This window comes from Zalophus californianus, chromosome 15 (assembly GCF_009762305.2).
Source record: "Zalophus californianus isolate mZalCal1 chromosome 15, mZalCal1.pri.v2, whole genome shotgun sequence".
NCBI lineage: Eukaryota > Metazoa > Chordata > Mammalia > Carnivora > Otariidae > Zalophus > Zalophus californianus.
The window spans coordinates 14040916-14065530 of record NC_045609.1 but is presented as its reverse complement, the minus strand read 5'-3'; the positions used below and the strand labels follow the sequence as shown (position 1 = coordinate 14065530).

The 24615-nt window shown below is 44.7% G+C and overlaps 1 protein-coding gene and 1 pseudogene across 3 annotated transcripts in view; one reads left to right on the top strand and one right to left on the bottom strand.

Moving 5' to 3' along the window:
• Positions 1-23193, top strand: part of LOC113923910 (cytochrome c oxidase assembly factor 6 homolog) — a 52007-nt gene extending 28814 nt beyond the window's left edge. Inside the window, exons 2-5 of one of the 3 annotated variants that reach the window (XR_003520454.2) lie at positions 15551-15722; positions 17080-17239; positions 20305-20427; positions 22897-23193. Coding sequence is in view for 2 of the 3 variants with exons in the window: in XM_027597169.2 (XP_027452970.2) it covers positions 16603-16661; positions 17080-17239; positions 22897-22992 (315 nt within the window). In the remaining variant the exon portion in view is untranslated. Of the gene's footprint in view, positions 1-15550; positions 15723-16265; positions 16390-16509; positions 16662-17079; positions 17240-20304; positions 20428-22896 lie in introns of those variants that run through there. The other 2 variants (XM_027597170.2, XM_027597169.2) reach the window with 2 other exon arrangements.
• Positions 5804-6680, bottom strand: LOC113923909 (annotated as a pseudogene).
• Positions 23194-24615: the final 1422 nt, after the last annotated feature.

Genomic DNA, 24615 nt, shown 5'->3' with positions numbered 1-24615 from the left:
ATATTTCTTGCAGGGCCAGCCTAGTGGTCACATATTCAGTTTCTGCTGGTCTTGGAAGCTGCATCTCTCCATCCATTCTAAATAGCAGCCTTGCCAGATAAAGTATTCTTGGCTGCATGTTCTTTTCATTTAGTACCCTGAATATGTCTTTCCAGGCCTTTCTGGCTTGCCAGGTCTCTGTGGATAGGTCTGATGTTATTCTGATGTTCCTCCCTCTGTATGTAAGGAATCTCTTCCCCCTAACTACTCTTAAGATGGTTTCCTTGGTTCTAAGATTTGCGAGTTTTACTATTACATGCTGGGGTGTTGGCTTGTTTTCCTTGATCTTGGGAGGGGTCCTCTCTGCCTCTAGGACATGAATGTTTGTTTGTTTCATTCCCCAGATTAGGGAAATTCTCAGCTATGATTTGCTCAAATATATCTTCTAGTCCTCTCTCTCTCTCCACTCCCTCCGGGATTCCAATTATTCTGACATTGGAATGCTTCATGGTGTCACTTATTTCTCTGATTCTATTTTCATGGATTCTGAGTTGTTTTTCCCTGGCCTCCTCTTTTCCCTTCTTTTCTATCAATTTGTCTTCCAGGTCGCTTATTCGTTCTTCTGCCTCACTTTCCCTAGCTGTTAGATTATCTAGATTAGATTAGATCTCATTGATTAACATTTTTAAGTTCTGCCAATTCAGCTTTTGTTTCTGCCCTTAGAGACTTTATGTTGCCATTAATTGATTTCTCCATTCTAGCTATTGTCTTCACAATCGCTAGCCTGAATTCTGTCTCCAACATCTTGGTTATATCTGAATCCATTTGTAAATCTGTGGCAGAAGTCAGTCTCTGAGTCTTTCCTGTTTTGGGGGTTCCTCCTCCTAGTCATTCTGTTGAGGGGTGGTTGAGGGAATGTATAGTGTCCAAATTATTGACCAGAACCCTGGAAAGATGCACCTGTTTTCTAGGGACCTTAGGGTTGCTGGCCTCTTGTTCTCCCAGCCTGTCTTCTGGGGGAGGGGCTTGCCATGCTGTTACTCAGGCAACCCTGTTTGGGCAGTTGCCCTGCCCCCCTGTGGCAGGGGATGGGCTCAGTGGGAACCAGTTTTTGGGGCTTTTGTTCTCTGGCAGCTTTCCGTGTCTCTTCCACGAGTCAGAGCAGAAGAGACCATTTCCAACCCTCTGCCTCAGAGCAGAGAGACTGCAGTCTGTTCTTCAGTGAACTCTCCAGGCCACACTGTCTCCGTTTCTATCTGTGTTGCTATAAACTGCAGCGTCCTGGGTTGTGCACCCCTCCACAGCGCCCCCAGTCCTGCCTCCAGGTTGGGGCTCGTCTCTGCCCTTTGTGCTTCTAAAACTGCCAGCCGCTCTCAGTTCACACCTGCGACCCCACTGCTCCTAGTTTCAATCTGGGGGGCTGCCCTAATGTCCTTTCCCCGCTGCTACTGGTCTGCGAGTCTCTGCCCCATCCCCAGCGCGTGAGGCTGTCGCTCACTGGTGGTGTAGGATCCCCACGGCCAGGCACCCTCCCTCTGCCGTTTATCCTCTGATATCTGCCTGTGGAATCACGGCTCCCCGCTTCATACCTCAAAACCAACCGCCTGCAATATTCTGTTTGTAGAGATCCAGATCTTCTTACATCTCAGGCTGGTTTTGTGGGTGCTCAGGGTGGTCTGGTAGATATCCAGCTCAATTCCGGGGACCAGGTGGAATAGGGTCCCCTACTCCTCTGCCATCTTTTCCCTTCCTCCCAACGGTCTGGACATTTTAAAAATATGAATTATTATAATCCATGAACATGGACTATCTTTTCATTTGTTTATGTTGTCTTAAATTTCTTTAATTAATATCTTAGAGTTTTCAGAGTCTTTCACTTCCTTGGCTAAATTTATTCCTAGGTATTTTACTCTTCTTGATACCACTGTAAATGGGATTATTTTCTTAATTTCTCTGCTATTTCATTATTAGTGTATAGAAACACAACAGATTTTTATATCTTATTTTGTATCCTGCAACTTTATGGAATTCATGTATCCATTCTAATAGGTTTTTAGTGGAGTCTTTAGGATTTTCTATATAGTATCATGTCATCTGCAAATAGTGACAGTTTTCCTTCTTCCTTACCAGTCTGGATGTCTATTATTTTTTTCTTGTCTGCTAAGGGTAGACCTCCAGTACTATGCTGAATAAAAGTGATGAGAGTGGACATCCTTGTCTTGGTCCAGATCTTAGAGGAAAAACTTTCAGCTTTTTGCAATTGAGTATGATGTCAGCTGTGGATTTGTCATATAGTATGTTATCTCTAAATCCACTTTATTGAGAGTTTTTATCATGAACAGATGTTGAATTTTGTCAAATGCCTTTTCTGCATCTATTGAGGATAATCATATAGTTTTTATCTTTCATTTTGTTAATGTGGTGTAGCATGTTGATTGATGATATTGAACTGTTCTTGCATCCCTGGAATAAATCCCACTTGATCATGGTGAGTGATCTTTTTAATGTATTGTTGAATTCAGCTTGCTAATATTTTGTTGGGGATTTTTGCATCTATGTTCATCAGGGATATTGACCTGTAAATGCTTTTGTTTTTGTTTTTTGTGGTGTCTTTATGGTTTTGGTATCAGGGTAATGATGACCTCATAGAATGGATTTGGAAGTTTTCCTTCATCTTGTATTTTTTGGAATAATTTGAGAAGGACAGGCATTAACTCTTCTTTAAATGTTTGGTAGAATTCACCTGTGAAGCCATCTAGTCTTGGACTTTTGTTTGTTGGGAGTTCTTTTATTACCAATTCATTTCATTACCAGTAGTAAGTCTGTTTGGATTTGCTGTTTCTCTTTTATTCAGTCTTGGGAGATTGTGTTTCTAGGAATTTATCCATTCCTTCTAAATTTTCCAATTTGTTGGCATATAATTTTTTTGTGATAGTGTCTTATAATCCCCTTTATTTTTGTGATATTGGTTGTTACTTCATCTTTTTCATTTATCTATTTGAGTCCTCTCTCTAGAGTCTGGCTAAAAATTTATCAATTTTGTTACTCTTTTAAAAAAAAAAAAACATCATGGCTTCATAGATCTTTTCTATTGTTTTTTTAACCTCTATTTTATTTATTTCTGTTTTAATCTTTATTATTTCCTTCCTTTTGTTAGCTTTGGGCTTTGTTCATTCTCTAGTTCTTTTAATTGTAATATTAGGTTGTTTATTTGAGATTTTTCTTGTCTCTTGAGGTAGGCCTGTATTGGTGTAAACCTCCCTCTTAGAACCGCTTTTGCTAGGGATGCCTGGGTGGCTCAGTCGTTAAGCGTCTGCCTTCGGCTCAGGTCATGATCCCAGCGTCCTGGGATCAAGCCCCACATTAGGCTCCCTGCTCAGTGGGAAGCCTGCTTCTCCCTCTCCAGCTTACTTCTCCCTCTCTGGCTCCCCCATGCTTGTGTACCCTCTCTCGCTATCTCTCTCTATCAAATAAATAAAATCTTAAAGAAAAAAAAAACTGTTGATGCATCCCGAAGATTTTGGACCATTGTGTTTTCATTTTTATTTGTCTCCATTTATTTTTAAATTTCCTCTTTGATTTCTTGGTTGGCCCATTCATTGTTTATTAGCATATTGTTAAGCCTCCATGTATTTGTGTTCTTTCCAGATTTTTTTCTTGTAATTGCTTCCTAGTTTCATACTGTTGTAGTCAGAAACGAAATTTGATATGATTTCAATTTTCATAAATTTGTTGAGAATTTTTTTGTAGCCTAACATGTGATCTATCTTGGAGAATGTTTCACATACACAAATAAAGAATGTGTGTTCTCTTTTGGATAAAGTGTTCTATAAGTATCTCTTAGGTCCGTCTGGTTTAATGTGTCATTCAAAGCCACTGTTTCCTTCTTGATTTTATATCTGGATAATCTATCCATTGATGTAAGGGAGGTGTTGACTTCTCTACTATTATTGTATTACTCTCAGTTTCTCCCTTTATGTCTGCTAATAACTGCTTTATGTGTTTCGGCGCTCCTATGTTGGGTGCATAGATATTTACAATTGTTATATCCTCTTGTTGAATTGTTCCTTTTATCATTATGTAGTACTCTTCTTTGTCTCTTACTACAGTCTTTGTTTTAAAGTCTGTTTTGTCTGATATAGGTATTGCCACCCCAGCTTCTTTTTCACTTCCATTTGCATGATATGTGTTTTTTCTAGCCCCTCATTTTCAGCATGGACATGTCTTTAGGTCTAAAGTGAGTATCTTCTAAGCAGCACATAGATGAGTCATCCTGTGTTTTTGTTTTGTTTTTTGTTTTGGAGCATTTAGTTCATTTACATTTAAAGTAACTGTTGATAGGTATATATTTATTGCTATTTTATTGTTTTCCAGTTGTTTCTGTAGTTCTCTGTTCCTTTATTCTCTCTTGCTTTCTTCCCTTGTTTGATGGCTTTGTTTAGTGTTATGTTTGGATACCTTTCTCTTTATTTTTTTTGTGTATCTAATATAGATTTTTAAATTTGTCGTTACTGTTAGGTTTATATATAAAATCTTATGTGTATAGCAGTACATATTAAGTTGATGATTACTTAATTTTCAAGACATTCTAAAAGTGCTACATTTTTACACCCCCCTCAACATTTATGTATATTATGTCATGTTTTACATATTTTTATTTTGTGTATCCCTTGATTAATTTTTGTAGATGTAATTGATTTTACTACTTTGTGTTTTAACCTCCATACTGGCTTTATAAGTGATTAATCTACCTTTATGTTTGCTTTTACCTATGAATTTTTTTACTTTCATTAATTTGAAATCAGTTCTCTTTAACATTTCTTATAAGGCTGGTTTAACTTTGGGAAACTTTTTTTTTTTTAAGTTTTTTTATTTTTTATGCTTAGAGTTAGAGATCCATACGTGGTCTCTAACTCATGACCCTGTGATCAAGAGTCACATGCTCTTCTGACTGAACCAGTCAGTCATCCCTGGGAAACTCTTTATCTCTCCTTCTATTCTGAATGGTAATCTTCCTGGGTAGAGTATTCTTGGTTGCAAGTTTTTTCCTTTTAGCCCTTTGAATATATTATGCCATTCTCTCCTGGCCTACAAAGTTTCTGCTGAAAAATCAGCTGATATCCTTATGGGGTTTCCTTTGTGTGTAACGGTTTTCTTTTCTCTTGCTGCTTTAAAAATTCTCTCTTTATCATTACTTTTTGCCATTTTAATTATCATGTGTCCTGGTGTGGAGCTCCTTGGATTAATCTTGGTAGAGGCTCTCTGTGATTCCTGGATGGGATGTCTGTTTCCCTCACTAGTTTAGAGAAGTTTTCAGCCACTATTTCTTCAGATAAATTTTCTGTCCCTCTTCTCTTTCCCTTCTCCTTCTGGGATCCTTTTAATGTGAATGTTATTGTGCTTGATGATGTCATTGAGTTCCCTTAACCTATTCTCATTTTTTATTCTTTTTTCTTTTTGCTGTTCAGCTTAGTTGCTGCCCATTACCCTGTCTTCCAGATCACTGACTGTTCTTCTGCCTCCTCTAAACTGCTATGGATTCCCTCCAGTGTTTTTGTTTTTTTAATTTTAGTTAGTCCTTTTTTCAGATATTTTTTATTTCTTCAAATTTATCAGGGTGACAAAAAATATAATTGAGACCCATCATCATGGAAATGGCTTTATGAGAAAACTGGTCAGATGAATATTATTGTTTCCCATTTTCAACCAGTAAATAGTTGCTGTTGATAAATAATCAACAGTGTGTCAAGAATGCTCAAGATATGTTATATAATACAACATGCCTGTTCACGGGGTGGGGGGGAGAGGGGGACTAGGAAATAACTTATGTGAACTTCTTGATTTCATCATACAAGACAAGCACAAAAGCACCACCATGCCTCTGAGAACATTGGACCATGCACCCTTGAAAAAAGCTTTGGCTCTTTCACCACAAGCAATCTTCCTTCAGCAGTCAAGCATGCCTGTGTACATGATGTCAGTTCCTTTGTATCCTGACTGCATCACCATATGGTGCTGAGCAGCGCCAAATGCATAGGAACTCGACCCAGCAACCACTGTGATATCATCCAGCTGATGAAGATATGAGTATTCTTGGGCTCTGGAAGCATTCCTTTGTAGTGTCATACATACCAAACTATAGCTTGGTAGATGATAATACTCTGTAGAGACACATTAAAGCCTTGGCACAGACCCTTCATCCCAGCAGATTTGTAGATCTTAACCAGGCAGTCACTGAGGCCTCGGAATTCCCTTTCAGCTCCAGCTTTGCCCACATCTGCTGCTAGATGGGTTCAGGCAAAATTAAGAGAATACACAAAACAAGGATGTGACCAGTAGCACCACCTGATGCCAGATTCCCTGAAAAGTAGAACCAATACTGGGTTCCCTTGTCCACACCACCCAGGAAGATATGCTTGTGTTTCTTTAAAGGCAAAGTTGAGAGCCTGAGTGGGGAAGTATCTGATGACATTGGCCAGGTTACCGTGCCAGAAGGACAGGACTCCCTGCTCCTTGGGGATGTGAACCACACAGCCTCTAATGCCCCTGTATTGCTCATCTGCGGTGATTTGCTTGCTGGCATGCTGCACCTGCAGCAGCAGCTTGTCCCACTCGATGGGTGCTACTGTGGCCTTGGAGATGGCCATGGCTACTCCACCCACCAGGAGGTCCTTGACCAAGGACACAGCCGTATCTGTCATGTTGAAAGAGGAGATGGGTGACTGCCTAGTTATTGAACTCTTCATGTCTGGCTGGTTCTGTTTTATATTTTCTGTCTTTTTGTTGAAGTCTCGCTGAGATCTTGCACTCTTTTCTCAAGTCCAGTAAATATCTTTATGACTGTTACTTTGAATTCTCTATCAAACATATCACTTACCTTTCTTTCACTTAGCTATTTGCTGTGATATCGTCCTGTTCTTTCATTTGGGACATATTTCTCTATCTCCTCATTTTATCTAACTCTCTGTGTCTGTTTCTATGTATTCGGGAGGTCAGCCTTGCCTCCTGGTCTTGAAAGTAGTGGCCTTGTGTAGGAGAGCTCCTGTGGTGCCCTGTAGCACAATGCCTCCTGGTCCCCAGGACCAGATGCCCAGGGAGGTCTCCTATTTAGGCTGCATGCATTCTACTGTTGTGGCTGAGCCACATTTGCATTCAGCCCAGTCTGCCGGAATGACTTGCTTTGCCTGTTTGGGGCCCACCAGGCAGGGGCTGGTCCTTGCAGTGTTGAGAGGTCTGTCTGAGGCCTCTGTGAGCTCCTCCATGGGTGGGGTCAGCAGTTGTAAGGGTCTGCAATTAGCCTTTCTGCTGCAACTATAGGTGCACCCCACAGCCAGGCTCTCTCTTGCATGGCCCACTCAAAGGCTCAGCTGCTGGAACTGCAGATCCCCTGGTGTGTCTGGTTATCTCTGCCTCTCCCTCTGGCTTTGGAGTAGCACTAGTCCCGGGGTTGCCTGCAGGGTGTGGCAGGGCGGGAGCTGCTTTGGATGGATGCCGGCCTAGGTGGGTTGGATGGGGTGGGTCCACAGGGGGAATCCAGGGGCAGGTCACGTGGTGCTAGCAAGCTAGGTGGGGAGCATTAGGGCTGGTGTCCGCAAGTGTCTTGCTACCGAGGCTCAGGGAGGGGAAGAGAAAATGCGCCTACCGGCATTTTTGTTCTTGGAGAAGTCTCCTGAAGATCCCTGTCCCTCCAGCACATGTTCTGAGATGAGTAAATAAGGCTCCTTTAGGCATACGCCAGGAGCTTCTCAAACTGCTGCTTCTGTTCCGTGTCTCAGGCCAGGTTATTTATTATGTTGGCTCTTAAGAGCATGGACTCCATTTCCTATCTCACTCTGGCTCCCTTGGAGTTAAGCCTGCTGATTTTTAAAATATCCAGAGGTAAGCCCTGCTGATTTTAAAAGCTCCTGAAGTTAAGCCCCCCTGGTTTCCAAAGCCAGAGTTATGGGGACTCATCTTCCCAGTGTGGATCTCTGGTGCGTGGGGTGCCCGGGGTGGTATCTGGTCCTCTTTTCGGGTTCTCTGTGCCTGTCCTGTGTCACCTGGGAGCTAGTTCCCAGCTACATCTTCGCCCCCGTTACCCTTTTCAATGTGGCCTCATCTCGATGATTAACCATGGAATATCGGTTCTGCCGGAGCCCTTGGGTCATTTTTCAGTTTGTCGCACAAATGTGGCTGTTGGCTCGGTGTGTCTGGGATGAGATGAGCTCAGGATTCTCCTCCTCCGCCGTCCTCCTCTGTCTCTTGGGAAAATACTTATTTGGCAACGTAATTTTGCTGAAATAATGGCAAGGAAAATGCCTTTTGTAAAATCAATATATACTTCTGGATAAATTAAATATCACTGAAATGTTTGTGTGTCTCCTCCCCCCCACCCCTCGCCACTCCCGGCAAACTCATATGTTGAAATCCTAACCCCTCAGAAGTTGAGGCCTTTGGGAGGTGATTAGGTCACAAGGGTGGAGCCCTCATGAATATAATTAGTGCCCTTATCAAAGAGATCACGCAGAGCTCCTACCCCTTCTGCCAAGTGCAGATATAGAAGAAGTCTGTGACCCAAAAGAGAACCCTTATCTGCCCTTGCTGGCACCCTGATCTCAGACTTCCAGGCTCCACAACTGTGAGAAAAAATTTCTGTAGTTTATCAGCCACCCAGCCTGTGGTATTTTGTTATAGCAGCCCAAACAGACCCCCATCCACAGGACCTCCAGATACGTAATAATTTAATTCAGGCTTCTTTGACATTTTTGCACCTTTAGTCATATAAAAATTATACGTTCAAACATATTTCGTAATGTTGCCACTACAAAGCTACATTTGTCAAGGTAAAGGATCGAACATATTTTGTTTTTAGCTTAATTCATAACTTTTACAAGCCATATGGAACATGGGCTCCCCCCATTTGTCCCGAATTACTAGAAACAGGCCAGGATAGGCTGGAATAATTTGAAACATCTTCATAATCCTTGTGAATGAAAATATATTACAGTCACCCATTTAAAAACAGATTCTCAGCGGAGATGTTAAAATGTCACTGTATGCTGTGTATAGTAGGTAAAATGAAAACAAATGACAGGAAAAAAAGGTTAAAAGTAAAGGATTGAAAAATATATGTACGGAGGAAATGCCACAAAAAAGAAAGTAGATGAGATAATATCAGATAATGTAATATAATTCAAGGCCAGAAATATTAAATGAGTAGATAGGGACCTTATATTGGTAGAAGATATAATTTTCTACACCTAACAAGACAGCTGTAAGCTATTATAATGATTTACAAATATAAAAGAGAAATAGGCACATACGTAGAGTATTTTAATATGCCTCTCTGAGTAATCAACAAATAATTCAATAACAACAGAAATGTATAGGGTTTGAGCGAATAACCCAGTATAAGCTTAGGTGTCTAGATGAGTGATAGATTCATAGAAACACAAATCGGTACATTTTATGCATACTGATTTACCCAGGGGAGCTATAAATATTACAAACACCTATGGATTAATATGAGATCTTAAATCAATGCAGCAAGAATGGAATGTTCAAACCGGTCTTGGGATAATGGGAATGAAGGAGGTGGGGGCAGATTTCCACTTAAATAGGGAGATCTGACTAGGATTTGGTGAGGGGTGACTTGGAAGGGAACAGGTGGTTGAGAGGAAATGTTCCAGGCAGAAGGACCCGAGGGACCAGCCAGCACGAGGCTCTAAAGTAGGCAAGGGCTTAGTGAGTTTGAAGAACAGTGAGGCAACCCCTAAGTCCCTTTGACAGTGCCAGGCCCTTCACGTGTGCGTCCCTCTGCTTGAAACACCCTCTTCCCCCTCCAGAGCTGGAAAATGTCCACTTAACCTTCGAGGTGAGCTCAGAGTTCATCCTCAGTGAAGGTCCCTGGTTCTCCCAGGAAGAAGGTGTTACTCTGTCCTTCATGCTGGCGGCACTTGGCCCATAGCTCAGTATTCATGTTTATCACATTGTGGCTTTTGGTTTTCATGCCTGACTCCTGCCACCCAACTATGAACAAATGGAAAGCAAGGACTTAGCTCTGCTTCCCAGTAGGTCAGGCTCGGTACCGAAGACACTCAGTAAGCGTTTGTGGGTCAAATGAGAGATGTTCTGTATTAAACAATGCGATTCCTCTTTTCACTACTTGTTTCCTGTCTTTCATGCAAATGTCAGGTGGGTTCCTAGGCGTCTTCCATGTCTCTGTACCATGGGGAATAATTGGGAAATTATCAACCCCGGCTCTTGGTAGATCTGAGAGGATCAATATGGATGTGAAATGAGTGGAGAGGGTTAATTAACAGCTCTGAGAGGAAAGCACAAAATGGATGTGGTCTCTAATCCTTGAGGCTTCTGGAAGGATCTCGGTCAGCTAAGTCTGGCAGAATGTATGGGATTGGCTGCTGAGCAGGGAGGAGAAGGGCATCAGGGTGAGGCAGAGGTAAGAAGTCGTATAACCAGGGCCATGAGGGGCCTGACTGAAAGAGCAGAGAGGAGTCAGCCCAGGGAGGCTGGGGGTCGAGTCACAGAGACCTCCCCCAACATCCCGAAAGTGAGGCCCAGAGACCACATAGCTGTTTGCTGTTTGTTCTCAGGGAATGGAGCCACATGATGCAGGCTGCAGGGTGGGGTAGGTGGGAGAGAAAACATGGAGCTCAAACCGCACAGGATCCATTACCCAAGACCTGAGGCCCCACGGGGCTTGGCGGCAACCTGGTGGCAGAGGCCAAACAGATGTCTGCCCCTATGTGAGTGAGGCGAACAAAAGAGTCAGAATTTAAAGGGGGAGAAAAAAAAGGTTGGATATTGTTTCCAACCACAGAACAGTAGGCTCAAGTGATAGAGGGAACCCCCACATCCTAGGTCTCAACCAAAGTCAGCCATTTATGGTTTTAAGAGACCTGCTGCGCCCCAACTCTGGACATTTCTATCATCTCCCGCTCTGCCTGGAAGGTTCTTCCCTCACTTAGGGTACAGGTTAGGAGCACAACCTTCTGACAAGGTCTGAGCCGGAGTCTCCACTCTGCCACATCCTTAATGTGCCTCGTAGTTTACGTCTGTCGTCGGTACCTGCGCTGTCCAGTAGGGGAGCTGCTAGCCGCGGGTGGCTATTGAGCACTTGAAATATGACTAGTCCAAGTTAAGATGTGGGGTTTTTTTATTTTAAAGATTTTATTTATTTGTCGGAGCACAGGCAGAAGGAGCGACAGGCAGAGGGAGAAGCAGGCTTCCCGCTGAGCAGGGAGCCAGATGGGGGCCTCCATGCCAGGACCCCAGGATCATGACCCAAGCCAAAGGCAGAGGCCCAACCGACTGAGCCACCCAGGCACCCCGATGATAATATTTTACAATATATTGGGTTAAAGGAAATATATTACTACAGTTAGTTTCACCCAAGTTGTACTTTGTTAATGTAGCTACCAGAAACTGTAAAATTGCATGCGTAGCTTGCCTTATACTTCTGTTGGATAATGCAGCTCTATAAAATGGGGAGAATCGAGCGCCGACTTCAGTGGGCTGTTATAAAGATGAAATGAGATCATAATTATAAAATGCAAGAGAAGAAAAAAAATAAAGGGAGAAAGACAGCCCCTTGGAGCATAACTAGAGTTCAAGGGAGGAAGAAGACCAGGAGCTCGCACCGAGCTCTAAAGGAAATTCGGAAGGATCTCTACAGCCAACGCTGAAGCCAGGGTATCTTTCTCCTGTTTTGGTCCCCGCGTAGGCGTCGGTGACACTGTTTTGTAAAACAGTACAGATTATAAATAAAGGTCTGTGGGCAGCAACAGAAAAACAACATCTACATGCGGTGCTCCTGGGTCTGTCCGGCCCGCCCAGCAGTGGTTTGGGGATCTGCTCAGTTCTGACTAGAGATCCACCCACAGGAAGTTTCCTCCGGGGAGGGGGGGGCGGCGCCGCACTGTTCCCACCTGCTCACACTGACTTCTCCGCGCCTTCTCTCTCCTCCAGACAGGCTGGGAGACTACACTCCCTTTGCGTCAAGACGCGCATTTTAAATCCTCTTGTGGCACCGCTTTCTTTTACTTGCCCACAGTCTTTTAGATTTTAGAGGGGGAATCTGGCCTTTGCAGGTCTTAGACTGCCTTATTTTGGGTTTGTTTGCCTAATCGACATCTCAAAATTTCCCTTTCCTTGGTTGTTTTTGCGCTGTTGGATACACCCGTGTTTCTCGGTGCACCCCGGACCTCCTTGGAGGTAAGGGTGGGGACCATTCTTGCTCTGTTTCAAACCTCTTCAGTAATTCTTCAGTGTCTGCGCCTTAGGTGTACCGCTGACCAGTAGGAAGTGCTTAATTGTACGGGTGACAGCATGGACGACTATTGAGTTTTGACTTAGAGCACATAAAATGTTAAATCTGTTAAAAATTTAGTGATCGCCTTATAAATGGTCTGTATGATCATTTTTACCTTTCTGTGTACTAAAGACCTTTTCCAGACTAAACAATTACTCTGTTTAACAATCGTGACGTATAGGGGCGCCTGGGTGGCGCAGATGGTTGAGCATCAGACTCTTGGTTTCCACTCAGGTCATGATCTTAGGGTCGTGGGATCCACCCCATGTCGGGCTCCACGCTCTGCAGGGAGTCTGTTTGAGATTCTCTCTGTCCCTCTGTATCTTTTCATTACTGTCAGACTTTTTAATTATTCTTGGGTCTGGTTGGTGTCTAACAGTGTTGCACTATGATTTGAATGTTCATGTCTGTGGTACTTTCTTACATTGCTCATTTGTATTTCCTCTTTGGTGCTGTGTCTATTTAAGCCTTTTGCCTATTTTAAAAAATACATTTTCTCTTTCTTATTGATTCGTTAAGTGTTCTTTATATATCCTGGGTACCAATTCTTTGTTTTACAAACTTCTCCCACATTGTGGTTTTGTCTTTTCCATTCGAGTTATGGTATTGTTTGGTAAACAAAAGTCCTTAATTTTAACGTAGTTGAATTCATTGAACTTTTTCTTTATGGCTAAAAAGAAAAAAATTCTTCTTGGCCCCAAAGTCACGAAACATTCTTCTGTAGGTCCACGCATTTTATCTGAAATTCTTGGAGCCAGATGTGTTTTGGAATACAGACTTTTTTGGACATTGGAAAAGTACTAGGGAACACATACAGCATATTTATGTAACACTTTCAACAAGAACTGGAAGAGCACCTCTACTCAAAAACCAACATTCAAACATGACTATTTCTGCAGCAAAACACATGTAGTCACCTAAGTAATATATAAATAATGACTAGAAAGAGCTTCATGTCACTGAATCACATTTTTCACCTAATGAGTTCCAAAGAATTTGGTGTTTCAGAAGTATGGGGATTTTATAATTAGTACAGAAGTTATGGCAGCCTCATACATAAGGATGGAATTATTTCAAAGTTTAAAGGAACTTAGTGGTGGAGCCGTGGACCTGGAATTTGCATGTGCAGATTCTTTACTACTGATTTAAATTATGGCTTAGGAAGACTCCTATTTTCTACTCTTGAGTCAGCCAGTTGTGTTCTTCTTGAAATTTGTGCATTTACCTAAATTTTATTGGCATTAAATTGTTCATAAGATGTCCTAACTTTTTTGATGTCTATGGTTTTCATTACTGATACAGGTTAACATCTCTCCTTGTATTGTTCAATACTAACAATTTTATTAGTGTTTTCTAAAGAATCAACTTTTGGATTTTTAATCCATTGTATGCAGTGGTCTGCTAGTAGATTGGCTCCGAACATAAAACAAAACACCAGCCTGTTTGTTGATTTCCTTGGAGTGAATAATATAATTCATGGACATGATATAATATAATTGTCATGGACAATTTCAAGCCACTAATTTGATGTTAGTGGCCATGGAGTAGGGGAGAGGTATGCACAATTTGCTCTCCTGTACCAGTACAGACGGTCTCTGGCACATTACTTTTGTTTCCCATTTCATTCATTCCTGCTCTTAATATTATTTCTCTCATTTTACTTTCTTTAATTTTGTTCTCTCTTTCTGACTTCTTGAAAAGGGATGTTTAGCTAAAGGCTTTTTAGCCTCTTTTCTAATATACTTTGGGCTATGAATTTTCCTCTAAAGTCCTATTTTAGCTGCATCCCACAGTCATTGCTATTGTATTTTCTTGTTCAGCTCAAAATATATTCTCATTATCATTATGACTCCTCTAACTAGGGTTTATATGGATTTGTTATAATTCTTTATTGATTTCTAGCTTATTTGCATAATTGTCAAAAAACATGTGCTGAATGATTTCAATCTTTAAAATTTGTTGAGAGTTGCTTTACAGGTAAGTATGCAGTTGATTTGGGGATGGTGCCCTGTTTGCTTTCAAAAAAATGTACATTCTAATTTTGGTTATGCTCTGTGTATATTCATTAGGTCAAGTTTATTAATGTTAGTCACATTTTCTATATCCTTATTGATTTTTCTTTTGTTTTAAAAACCACTGAGAAAGGCTTATTAAAGTAACCTAATATGACTATACTTTTTGCTTTGTAATTCAGTCAAGTTTCACTTTATTTTATATATTTATCGTTTAGTACATATAAACTTAAAATTTTAAATGTATTTCTTTTTTCAACTCTGAAGTCATCCAAGACTCTTTCTTTTCATCCTTTTTATATCTCATTGGTCATACCTAGAAGACATTATCTTTTTTTTTAAATAATTTTTTATTATGTTAATCACCATACATAACATCATTAGTTTTTGATGTAGTGTTCCATGATTCGTTGTTTGTGCATAACACCCAGTGCTCCACGCGGAATGTGCCCTCTTTAATACCCATCACCAGGCTAACCCAACCCCCCACCCCCCCTCCCCTCTAGAACCCTCAGTTTGTTTCTCAGAGTCCATCGTCTCTCATGGTTCGTCTCCCCCTCCGACTTACTCCCCTTCATTTAGAAGACATTATCTTTATATAAACTGCCCTTGGTAGACATAGTGTAAAAGAAATGAGCACCTCTGCTAAAGATAAAGCATTCTACTATCTTATAGAGTCCACTAACTTACAGGAATACTTTTCATGTTGTAGAACATATGTTTGGTGGTACTTAGCTTCACATAGCCACTCTGAAAATCTGCATATATTTAATTTGGAAAGGATCAAACACCAGCACTGACTGCAGAGCTGTAGGGTGCTCTTCAGTTTTATAAGCACTTTAGAACTTCAACAGGACTAGATGATGCACATGGAATCTGTTAAGAGAACCAGACACGAGATGACTGACTGATCTTTATCCACAAACGTGCTTTTAAAGATTCTACTCAGACATATTAACTTGCTTATGTATTAGAAATAGCATCCTTTCAAAATACCTGGAGCAGCTCTTTTCATTCCTTTTTTAAAAAAAATTCCTTAAAACGGCAACCTTGTAAAATGGGCCCTGCTACCCCCGTTTTACAGATGGGGAGACAAGCTCGAGAGGATAAATGAGCTGCTCCAAGTGACAGGACTGTGAGGGAACACCTTGGTGTTTGGGGAGTAAAAAAACCCACGAGTAAGATTAAAACAAAAATGCGAATATTTATTTTCTCCATTCTCCTGACTAATTTGAATTACCTTCCACAGCTTCAGATCCAAGTCCACAGATCCTATCTGTAAACTCTAACCAGGATCATATTTTAACTATCACATCTCAGCAGAATGGAACTTTGCTTTCACATTCTCTTTCACTAGATGTCTCCAAATACCAACTAAAAGGACATTTTCCATCCACAGAAGCAAGCAGCAAGGGTTCAAGGTAAGGTGATGATGTTGAGAAATGTACCAGGACGAAATCTCAACCAGGGGACTAGGAGCTCAAAGGCCTCGGGTTTGCAGCTTGGTTCACTTACTTGCCAAATCTCCTGGGTCGTGTGTGTCTCCCTCCCTCCTCCCTCTACCTCCCATTCTCCCTCCCTCCCTCCCCCCATCTCGCCCCCTCTCCCCATCTTTCTTCCTCTCCCTCTCTACATATCTCTATCTAGGAAGCTTGCGATTCAGCTGTCACCTTTAACCACTCCGTCTAGCGCTCATCCCTCGGGTGCAAATTTCCACCCCAAACCGCCTTGTCCGGCAGGACTCGAAAGTCAAGCCTTCCAGGCGGCGCTGGGTGAGATACACATAGAAATTTAGATTCACGAAAGGAGCACAGTCCCTCGCGGTTGTTAAAAGCCTCGGGGATAGAGGCATGGCCCCACCGGTAAGGTTGAGGCGGCTCAGAGCCGCGACAGAGCCCCACCCACTCTCCACCTCCACGCCCCCAGGCACCGCCTCCCTCGCCCGCCCAGCAGGAAGTCGCTGCAATAGGAGAGAGAGCGGAGCCGGAAGTCCCGCCCCCCCCCCCCCCGTGAAGGGTGAACGGGCTCGCGTAAGGGTCACTCCGAGCAGGCGGGCTGATTCGCTGCGTGAAGTGCCTCCTTGGGGTGGTGAGTTCTACGCTGCTTGATCCCCCGCGGGCGAGGCGAGCCTCCGGGCGCCAGGACTCGGCACCGGGCCCTCCGCCCCGCCCCCGCCCCCGCCCCCAGTTTGTTGGGTTTCGTGACCCTTTCCTCCCGCGGGCGCCGCGGGGAACCTGGTGCCGGGCGGGCGAGGGCGAGCGGTCGGCTTGCCGGTGGGGCCCGGCGGGCGTGCGTGGTGCAATGTGGCCCCGGGCGGTCGCCGACTCCGCGCGCCTCGCGCTCCTCTTCTGCACACCTGGGTAGCACTCCTGGCCCTGCTGGGTCACTTTGACCCCGTGTACTTATTTGTAGAGCAGTTTGGTTCGAACGGCAACCTTGTAAAATGGGCCCTGCTTACCCCCGTTTTACGGGTGGGGAGACAAGCTCGAGAGGATGAAGGAGCTGCTCCGAGTGACAGGACTGTGAGGGAGCCGTAGTTCTAGCCCGGGCTTCGTGAGACCAAGCCGCCGCCAGGCTGGGGGCCCAGTTTCACAGTGTAGGAGACGAGTGGTCTCAAGGTGTCGTTAACTTAGAACTGATGGATTTCAACTGCGTCGTTAAAATCCCGCGGTAGAACTTGTGAGAAAGGGGGGATGGGAAGGAACGAGAGTGTTAGTGCCTTGCCTTCTCTGAAACGACAAGTGCCTCGTTAACATCAACTGTTGTTTTGGCCGACAGCTTGAGCCCACTAGGAATGGCAGCCCCGTCTATGAAAGAAAGACAGGCTTGCTGGGGAGCCCGGGATGAATACTGGAAGTGTTTAGATGAGAACACAGAGGACGCTTCTCAGTGCAAGAAGTTAAGAAGCTCATTTGAATCCAGTTGTCCCCAGCAGTGGGTAAGGCACGCTCGGATGGGTTTCTGTTCGCTGTTCAAATGCATAGAGCTTACAGTGTGCGTCGTAGGCTGGGAGATGAAGCACCGGCGTGGGGGGCACCCCAGATCTAGCTTGTGTGAGCAGCAGAGAAACCCCTGCCTGGTAATCCGACTTTGTTTTATGTTCTTCTATCAGGCAGACATTTGGGAAATGTCACCTGATGCTTTAAAGATCACTGGAAACCTGTAAGTAACCCAACAATTCCAACCCGCTAAGTTGGTCGATTTCTCCAGGATCTTAAGAACACTATTTAATCTTGGGCAAGAGTTGGCAAACTCATTGGCCTAGAGCTGCTATCAGAATTAAAGCATTCCCTGTTGCCCACCCAAAATCATATGGTCATTTACTCAAAATATGAGAATAGTTCAGGAAGTAGGAGGATGTTCGGGTGATGGGTTCAGTCACCAGCTGCCCCAGATGCCTCCCTGACAGTTTTCCTGCCGTGTGCTGCCTGGCCCTAGTCTGGGAGTGGGCTGGAAAAGGAAAGGAACGTTGAGCTCAGTAAATTGTCCTGTCTTAAGTGCCTGACCCTCCTATATCAGTATCCTTTCAGATGGGTGGTTTGCTCGCAGTTTCTGGAGGAGGCATCTTCAGGTCAGGGCATTGAAATAACTTGCTCAGTATTGGTCAGTAAGTGGCAGAACTGTCATTCTAAGTCAGGCTCAGCTGGCTGATGGAAGCTCTGAACCTGAATTTGTGCTTTCCCACTCCATCATGCTGCTGCAAGTATACCAGACAGCTGTGAGAACAGCTCATCTTAGAGAGGACGTGGTTTAGGGTCTTCCCTGTCACACCCCCCATTTTTAGATGAGGAGCCGGAGGTGTGCAGGAGACCGCACTAGAAGGGTGGGCTCACAGCAGGAGGGCTGGGCTGGGAGTGAATGCGGTCGGGAGAACGTGCTTTAGATGAACTCTTCACCTGTCAAACCAGCAGAATGCAACCTATCGCGTGGGATTCCTGTGAAGACTCCGTGTCTAACTTGACATATAAATAGAAACATGATCAATGTGGGGTTTTGTGATTGGATTGTGTAATGATTTAGGCAAAAAATATTATACATCCCTGGTTTTCCCGTGAGGACTGATGCACCAAGAGTAACTCTTGGTTTAAGAAGTAGGTGGAGAATGTGGGAGCTTGGGCTGCCTCAGACCTGGGTCCGTTAGGGTCCTGCTACCTTTCCTGCCTGTGGTGTCCCCTTCTCACTGGGCTCTCTGGCCCTGTGGTCACCGAGAACAGGGCAGGAACTCTGGGGGCCTGCGTGTTGGTGGGGTCTGTTCTCACCCTACCCCCGCATTTTCTCAGGAGAATTTTGTCCCTGTGAGACCTGGTTTTTTTTTTTTTTTGACAGGAAAATCATGGTTTTTGATTTTCCACTCAGGTGACATGTGATAATCAGGTGGAGATTTTTTTAAAGAGCTGTGTCCCAGACCTCACCTCAGATTGACTGAATGTCTGGAGATAGAACCCGAGCTTTGGAAACAGCTCTGACTCTACAGGTGACCCCGATAACCGTGGCTGGGAACCCCCGTCTTAGCCCCTTTGGAAAGTCACGCTTCCGTCCTGTTTTTATCCCCCCCCCCACCCCTCTCCTCGGAAAGCCACTGCTTTCGCTCCAGCCTGGTGATTAGCAGCCCCTCCCACTCCCCTTCTTTCGGCGCAGCTTCTGTTCTCGGCGTCCTAAGGGGCTGCTGCTTTCTTCTCTGTCCCTCCCACTGGGAGCCTGGCTGAGGGCCAGCCCACTCTCCAGGTTACTGTGTCCTGCCCGCAGCTCATTTACTGAGTATGTGCTCCGGGCACTTCACATGTGCCCTCCACCTCCGCTCTTCTCGGGCACCTAGTTTTGCAGACAAGGACATGGGCGCATTGAAACTAAGTCACCTGTAAGCGGAGAAGCTGGATTTGAGCTCGGGAGCGTTGAGTCCAGACCCCATGCTTTTCCCTTCTCCACATTCTCCTTCCTGTGCCTGTCATGCAAGAACAGGATCCATGAAAATAGCCTGCACAAGCCTCATGGTGTCCTAGAAACTTAGTCCTAAGTGTAGTCTATTTAAATACAGAAGCCCGATCTCCTTGGGTGCCTCTGAGTCCCTGCCCTAGTTTCCTCCTGCTCGGCTAGCGGCCACGCCTGGTACAGAGCTGTCCTGTGCGGCTGTTCATGCCAATGGTCTGCTGTGCTGTTCGCGCTCCCAAGGCATTCTGGTCTCAGGTGTTGATGCCCCGTCCGCAGCTCCAGCCTGGCCCTTTCTCCAACTCCAGAGGCACCTGTTGAGCTGTCTCAACAGGTTTAGATGTTCACAGGACCAACCTTGACCTCTGCATATACAAGTCTGAACTCTTCCCCATCCCGTACCCAGCAGGCCTCTCCTCCCATTACTCAGTGAAAGACACCAGCACAAACACAGCCCCAGAGCCCAGGGCCTCAGCCTTCCTTGCGGGGCTTGCTTGATGAGCATCCTCAGCAGGGAAGTGGGACAACACAACAGCCCTCCAGTGGCGGCAGGTCCAGTGTGTTTAAGGAACAGCGAGGAGAGGGGGGCGGACGTCCGGGTCAGAGAGGGATGGGAGGCCAGGCGCGGTGGCGTTTACTCTGAGTGCTACAGGAAGCCACTGGAGAGTTTTGAGTTCCACAGGAAGGAGAGCTGCGAGGATACAGAGGGAGTCTGTGAATACGTGGTGGGCTCAGGCTGTCAGCAACAGGGTCCTACAGGGCGAGGGAAGAGGTGGCTGCTCAGAATTGGGATTACGGAAAAGCTGTATTCATCGGGAAGGCCACGGCCGACGCTTTGATCCTGGGAGCGAGACAGGTCGGAGGACGAGACCACTGAAGAGGCCAGGGAGCCGAGAGGCCTGACCGCGTGGACAGCCACCCAGGCTTTAGGACAGGAGTACTGGTGGAGAAGGGGGCACAGGCTGCCGAGCGCTAGCCGACCCCACCAGAGGAGGGAGGGGGGTGGCGTAGCGGACTCTTCCAGTTGACTTCAGCATCTGACGGTGTTGTGTTGCCAACCCTTGTGTTCCTCGGCAGGGCTGTTCGCGCTCAGCCTGCTCCCTCCCCACCTGTGTGCTCTGCTCAGGGATTGCCTGTTGACGTCTTCCCCGGTAGCCAGAGACGAGAAACGGAAAGATTTTTCCAGAGCCGTGTGAGAAGGTGGGGAAGCCCATGGGGGAAGGGGGTCAGAAAAGGAAGTATCCCTTGGGTCTGTTCTGTGTGAGGCATTTTTTATTAGCTTTAATTTTCATTCTATCTTCTGAGTACTTTTGTGTCCGTTTTACACAGTAGGAACCAAGGCTCAGGTGAAGTGACTTGTTCAAGGTCAGCTAAGCAGCAAGTACAGCTTTGTTACATACAAACTAAAATGCTGGGTGTCACCAGAACGAATTACTCTTCTCCGACGCTTTGCTGCTTTTATGGCGCTCATCAGCCTAACCTATGTGACAGGCCGACTGAAAAGTCTCCTGTTGGTTCATTGCTGAGGAGGGAGCAGGGTTGAGATCCATCAATCATTCCAGCATCATCCAAGAGACTTGATCCCAGTATCAATTTCAGAAACCCCAGCGTTTTGGCGTTCGCAGTACTACTGTCTTGCATCTCCTGTAAGCGCGTGGAGGATGCTAGCATCCCACGTACACCGTGCTCCGCACGTGCCCGTTGGCTCGTGAGCCCGGAGAGGGAGAGCGCGGGCCCCCGTGCTGAGGATCCCTGCCTGCTAACTGAGGAGGGAGGGCTGGGGTGGGGAGCGGTTCAGGTGGAGTGCGGTCCCCGCAGAGGCAGGGAAGCATGACGCACGAGAAAGCAGCCCATCCGGGCCCCGGAGCAGCTCTGGATGGCCAGCATTTCCAGGGCCGGTGGCAGATTCAGAACGGACGGACAGGTGGGCAGAGATTAAGCCATGAATGGCCTTGTTTGTCTTGCTGAGGAGTTTGGATGTTGATCTTACAGTCTGTAGGGATGCCCAGAAAGACCCTCCAGCAATGGACACGATCAGATTTGTGTTTTGAAAAGATCCCACTTGGCAGTGGTGTGACCGATGGATTCAGGAGGGGAGAGAAATGAGTTCAAGTCCTGTTACGATAATCCGAGTGAGAAATGAGGGCCTGTAGGGAAGAGGGAGTGGGATCGAAGGGTTTAGGTGGACAGTGGTGCGTTCACTGAAAGGAGTATTAGAGGAGAAACGCGTTTGAAGAGGAGCTTGGTTCGGGCCGAGCTGGGGCCAATGTGCTGGTAGGACATCTACACGGAATTGTCGGTCAGGCAGTTGGGAGATGTGACAGGATCTGTCACAAAGATCCGGACGCCGTCCACTTCTTCCTGTGGCACCTTGTATGCAGAACACCCATCCCAGCCACCGGGGTAAATCTGTAGTCTGGTACCATGGAGACCACACACCAGGGGAGCTGTGGGCATCTCACCGGGCACAGGAAAGGAGTCCTCAGGATTTAGGGGTGGGGTGGAAGTACGTAAAAGTGAAATGAAGCCGTGCTTCGAGAAGTTCAAAGCAGGGCTGCAATAAACAGGTCATTGTCAGCTCTGGACTGAGAAGGGCCCCGGGGTCCTATTTTCTTAAAGATATTTGAGATCCTGCTCCTGGGCTGTAAATCAAGGCTGCTTCTTTGTGTTAGGTTGCCTGGGATCCTCCAGGCAAAGGTAGGATGTTTCATTTTTATTGCTGTAACCTCCAAGAGCAAATTTCCGATAGTCTGTGGTTTGAGCACAAGGGTTCTTGGTCAGTATGAAAGCCCTAGTCCCTCAGAGGGGACCGTGAGGACCTTCCATGGCTGTCGTATCCCTGGGAGAAGTGTTAGCTCTGCAGCCGGCTTATCTGTCTCTCATGCCAGCTGCAGATGCAAGTGTACGTGCTCAGTCTAATTTTCACTTAGGCTCCACTGACTAATTTAAGAATTAAATCCTAAGAAAAGCTTTTAACAAAACTAGTGTTTTTTTTCTCCTGACAGTGAAAATGTGTGGTGTTCTGCCTTTGCCTTGTCTGCAAAGCAGCACCTATATAGACACTTGACAGTTTTGTTTGTGACCTTGATTTTCTACTGTACTTTTACTGTTTCAGAATATGGGGCTTTAAGATACTTCAGATTCCCTATGGCAAGAGAAGGATATAAATAAGATGAAGTCTTTAATTTACTCAAGTTTTATCCACTCATTCATAGTTTATAAATATAATTTTTAACCATCTGTCACAAATGTGTGTTTCTGGATGAGATAAACTTGATCATAGCTGATGAACTACAAAACTTATTGAACTTAACAGTCGATAAGAAAAACTTGTACAGTGTCTTTAAATCATGAAGTTTTATGGCCTACGAACTCTGAGCCCACACGGCAACGTTCACACGTCCAAGCACAGGAATCTTTCTCGAGGAGAAGGTTCATGGATTACTTGAATTCTCCATAGGCTCTTTAACCCAGAACAGGTTAGGGCTCACTGGTCTACACCATCTTTGGAGACTCTCATACATTGTATGATTGATTCAGAATGATTCTAGAATACAAATCACTTAGGCCACTTACTCAACTTATATTGAATAATTTGTTACATTTAAATCTGTGCCTTCGTTTAAGCTGTAAAACTTGCCCTTATTTCAAACACTTTTTTCTCAACAGATAAAATATTTTGATAAAAGAAGAGACTACTTAAAGTTCAAAGAAAAATTTGAAGCAGGACAATTCCAGCCTTCAAAAACACCTGCAAAGTCCTAGGCTGCTCCTGAACTTCTCAGAAGGTTTGAATCATGGTAAACAGCGTGACTTGGTCCACATAAACAACTCTTTAAAATGATCAAGTAACAGAGATTCCATCATTCAAACTATGAAGAATCAAAATGGTATGAAAGATGCTTAGTTTTAGTTTAGTAAGGAAGCTATATTTTAAGGAAAATTAAAGCCTATTATAAAAACCCATGTTTTGGTTGGAGTAGTAAGTGAATCTTACAGATGCAAACACAGGCGTACCTTGGAGATTTGCAGGTTCAGTTCCAGATCAGTGCAATAAAGCAAATACCACAGTTCAGTGAGTCAGCTGAGTTTATTTCTCTGTGTCTATAAGAGTTATGTGTACTTTATACTGAAGCCTTAAGTGTGCAATAGCATTAGGTCTCAAAAAACAATGTACATACCTTAAAAAATGCTAACTATCATCTGAGCCTTCAGTGAGCTGGACTTTTGCTGGTGGAGGATCCTGTCTTGATGTGGATGGCTGTGGCCTTTTCTTAAAAGAAATGAAGTTTGCCACAGATTGATTCTCCCTTTCACAAGTGATTTCTCCTACCACCTAGGCTCTTTGACAGCATTTTAGCCACAGAACTTGTTTCGGAATTGGAGTCAGTCTTCTCAAACCCTGCTGCTGCTTTATCAACTAAGCTCATGTCATATTCTAAATCTTTTGCTGCCATTTTGACAGTCTTCACAGCATCCTCACCAGGAGTAGAGTCCATCTCAAGAAACCACTTTCTTTGCTTATCCGTAAGGAACAACTTCTCATCCCTTCAAGTTTGATCACAAGATGGTAGCAGCTCAGTCCTGTCTTCAGGCTTCACTGCTAATTCCAGTTCTCTTGCTGTTTCTGCCGCAGTGACTTCTCCGCTGAGGTCTGCAACCCCTCAGACTCATCCATGGGGTCTGGAATCCACTTCTTCCAAACTCCTGTTAATGGTGATTATTTTCATCTCTTCCCATGACTCCTGCATGTTCTTCATGGCATCTAGAATGGAGCATGCTTTCCAGGCTTACTTTGCCTGGACACATCGGAGGAGGCACCATCTCTGACAATTCTGGTTTTACAAAATATTTTTCTTAAAGAATAAGGCTTGAAAGTCGAAATGACTCCTTGATCCATGGGCTGCAGAATGGATGTTGTGTTGGCAGGAATGAAAACCACAATCTGGCGGTCCATCTCCAGAGCTGGTGGCTTAACCAGGTGCATTGCCCACAAGCAGTACTATTTTGAAAGGAATCTTTTTTTTTTTTTTAAGCAGTAGGTCTCAGTAGTGGGTTTAAAATATTCAGTAAACCACGTTGTAAGCGGATGTGCTGTCCTCCAGGCTTTGTTGTTCCATTTCTATAGCACAGACTTTTATTTAAAGTCACCAGCTGCATTAGCCCCTCACAGGACAGGCAGCCTGTCCTTTGGAGCCAGACACTTGACTTCTCTCTAGCTGTAAAAGTCTTAGATGGCATCTTGTTCCAAACAAGGCTGTTTTCGCTGCATTGAGAATCTGTTGTTTAGTGTGGCCACCACTGATTAGCTTAGGAGATCTGGATGACTTGCCGTTTTACCTGCCACTTTGATGGTAAGGACATGGCTTCTTTCCTTAAGCCTCATGA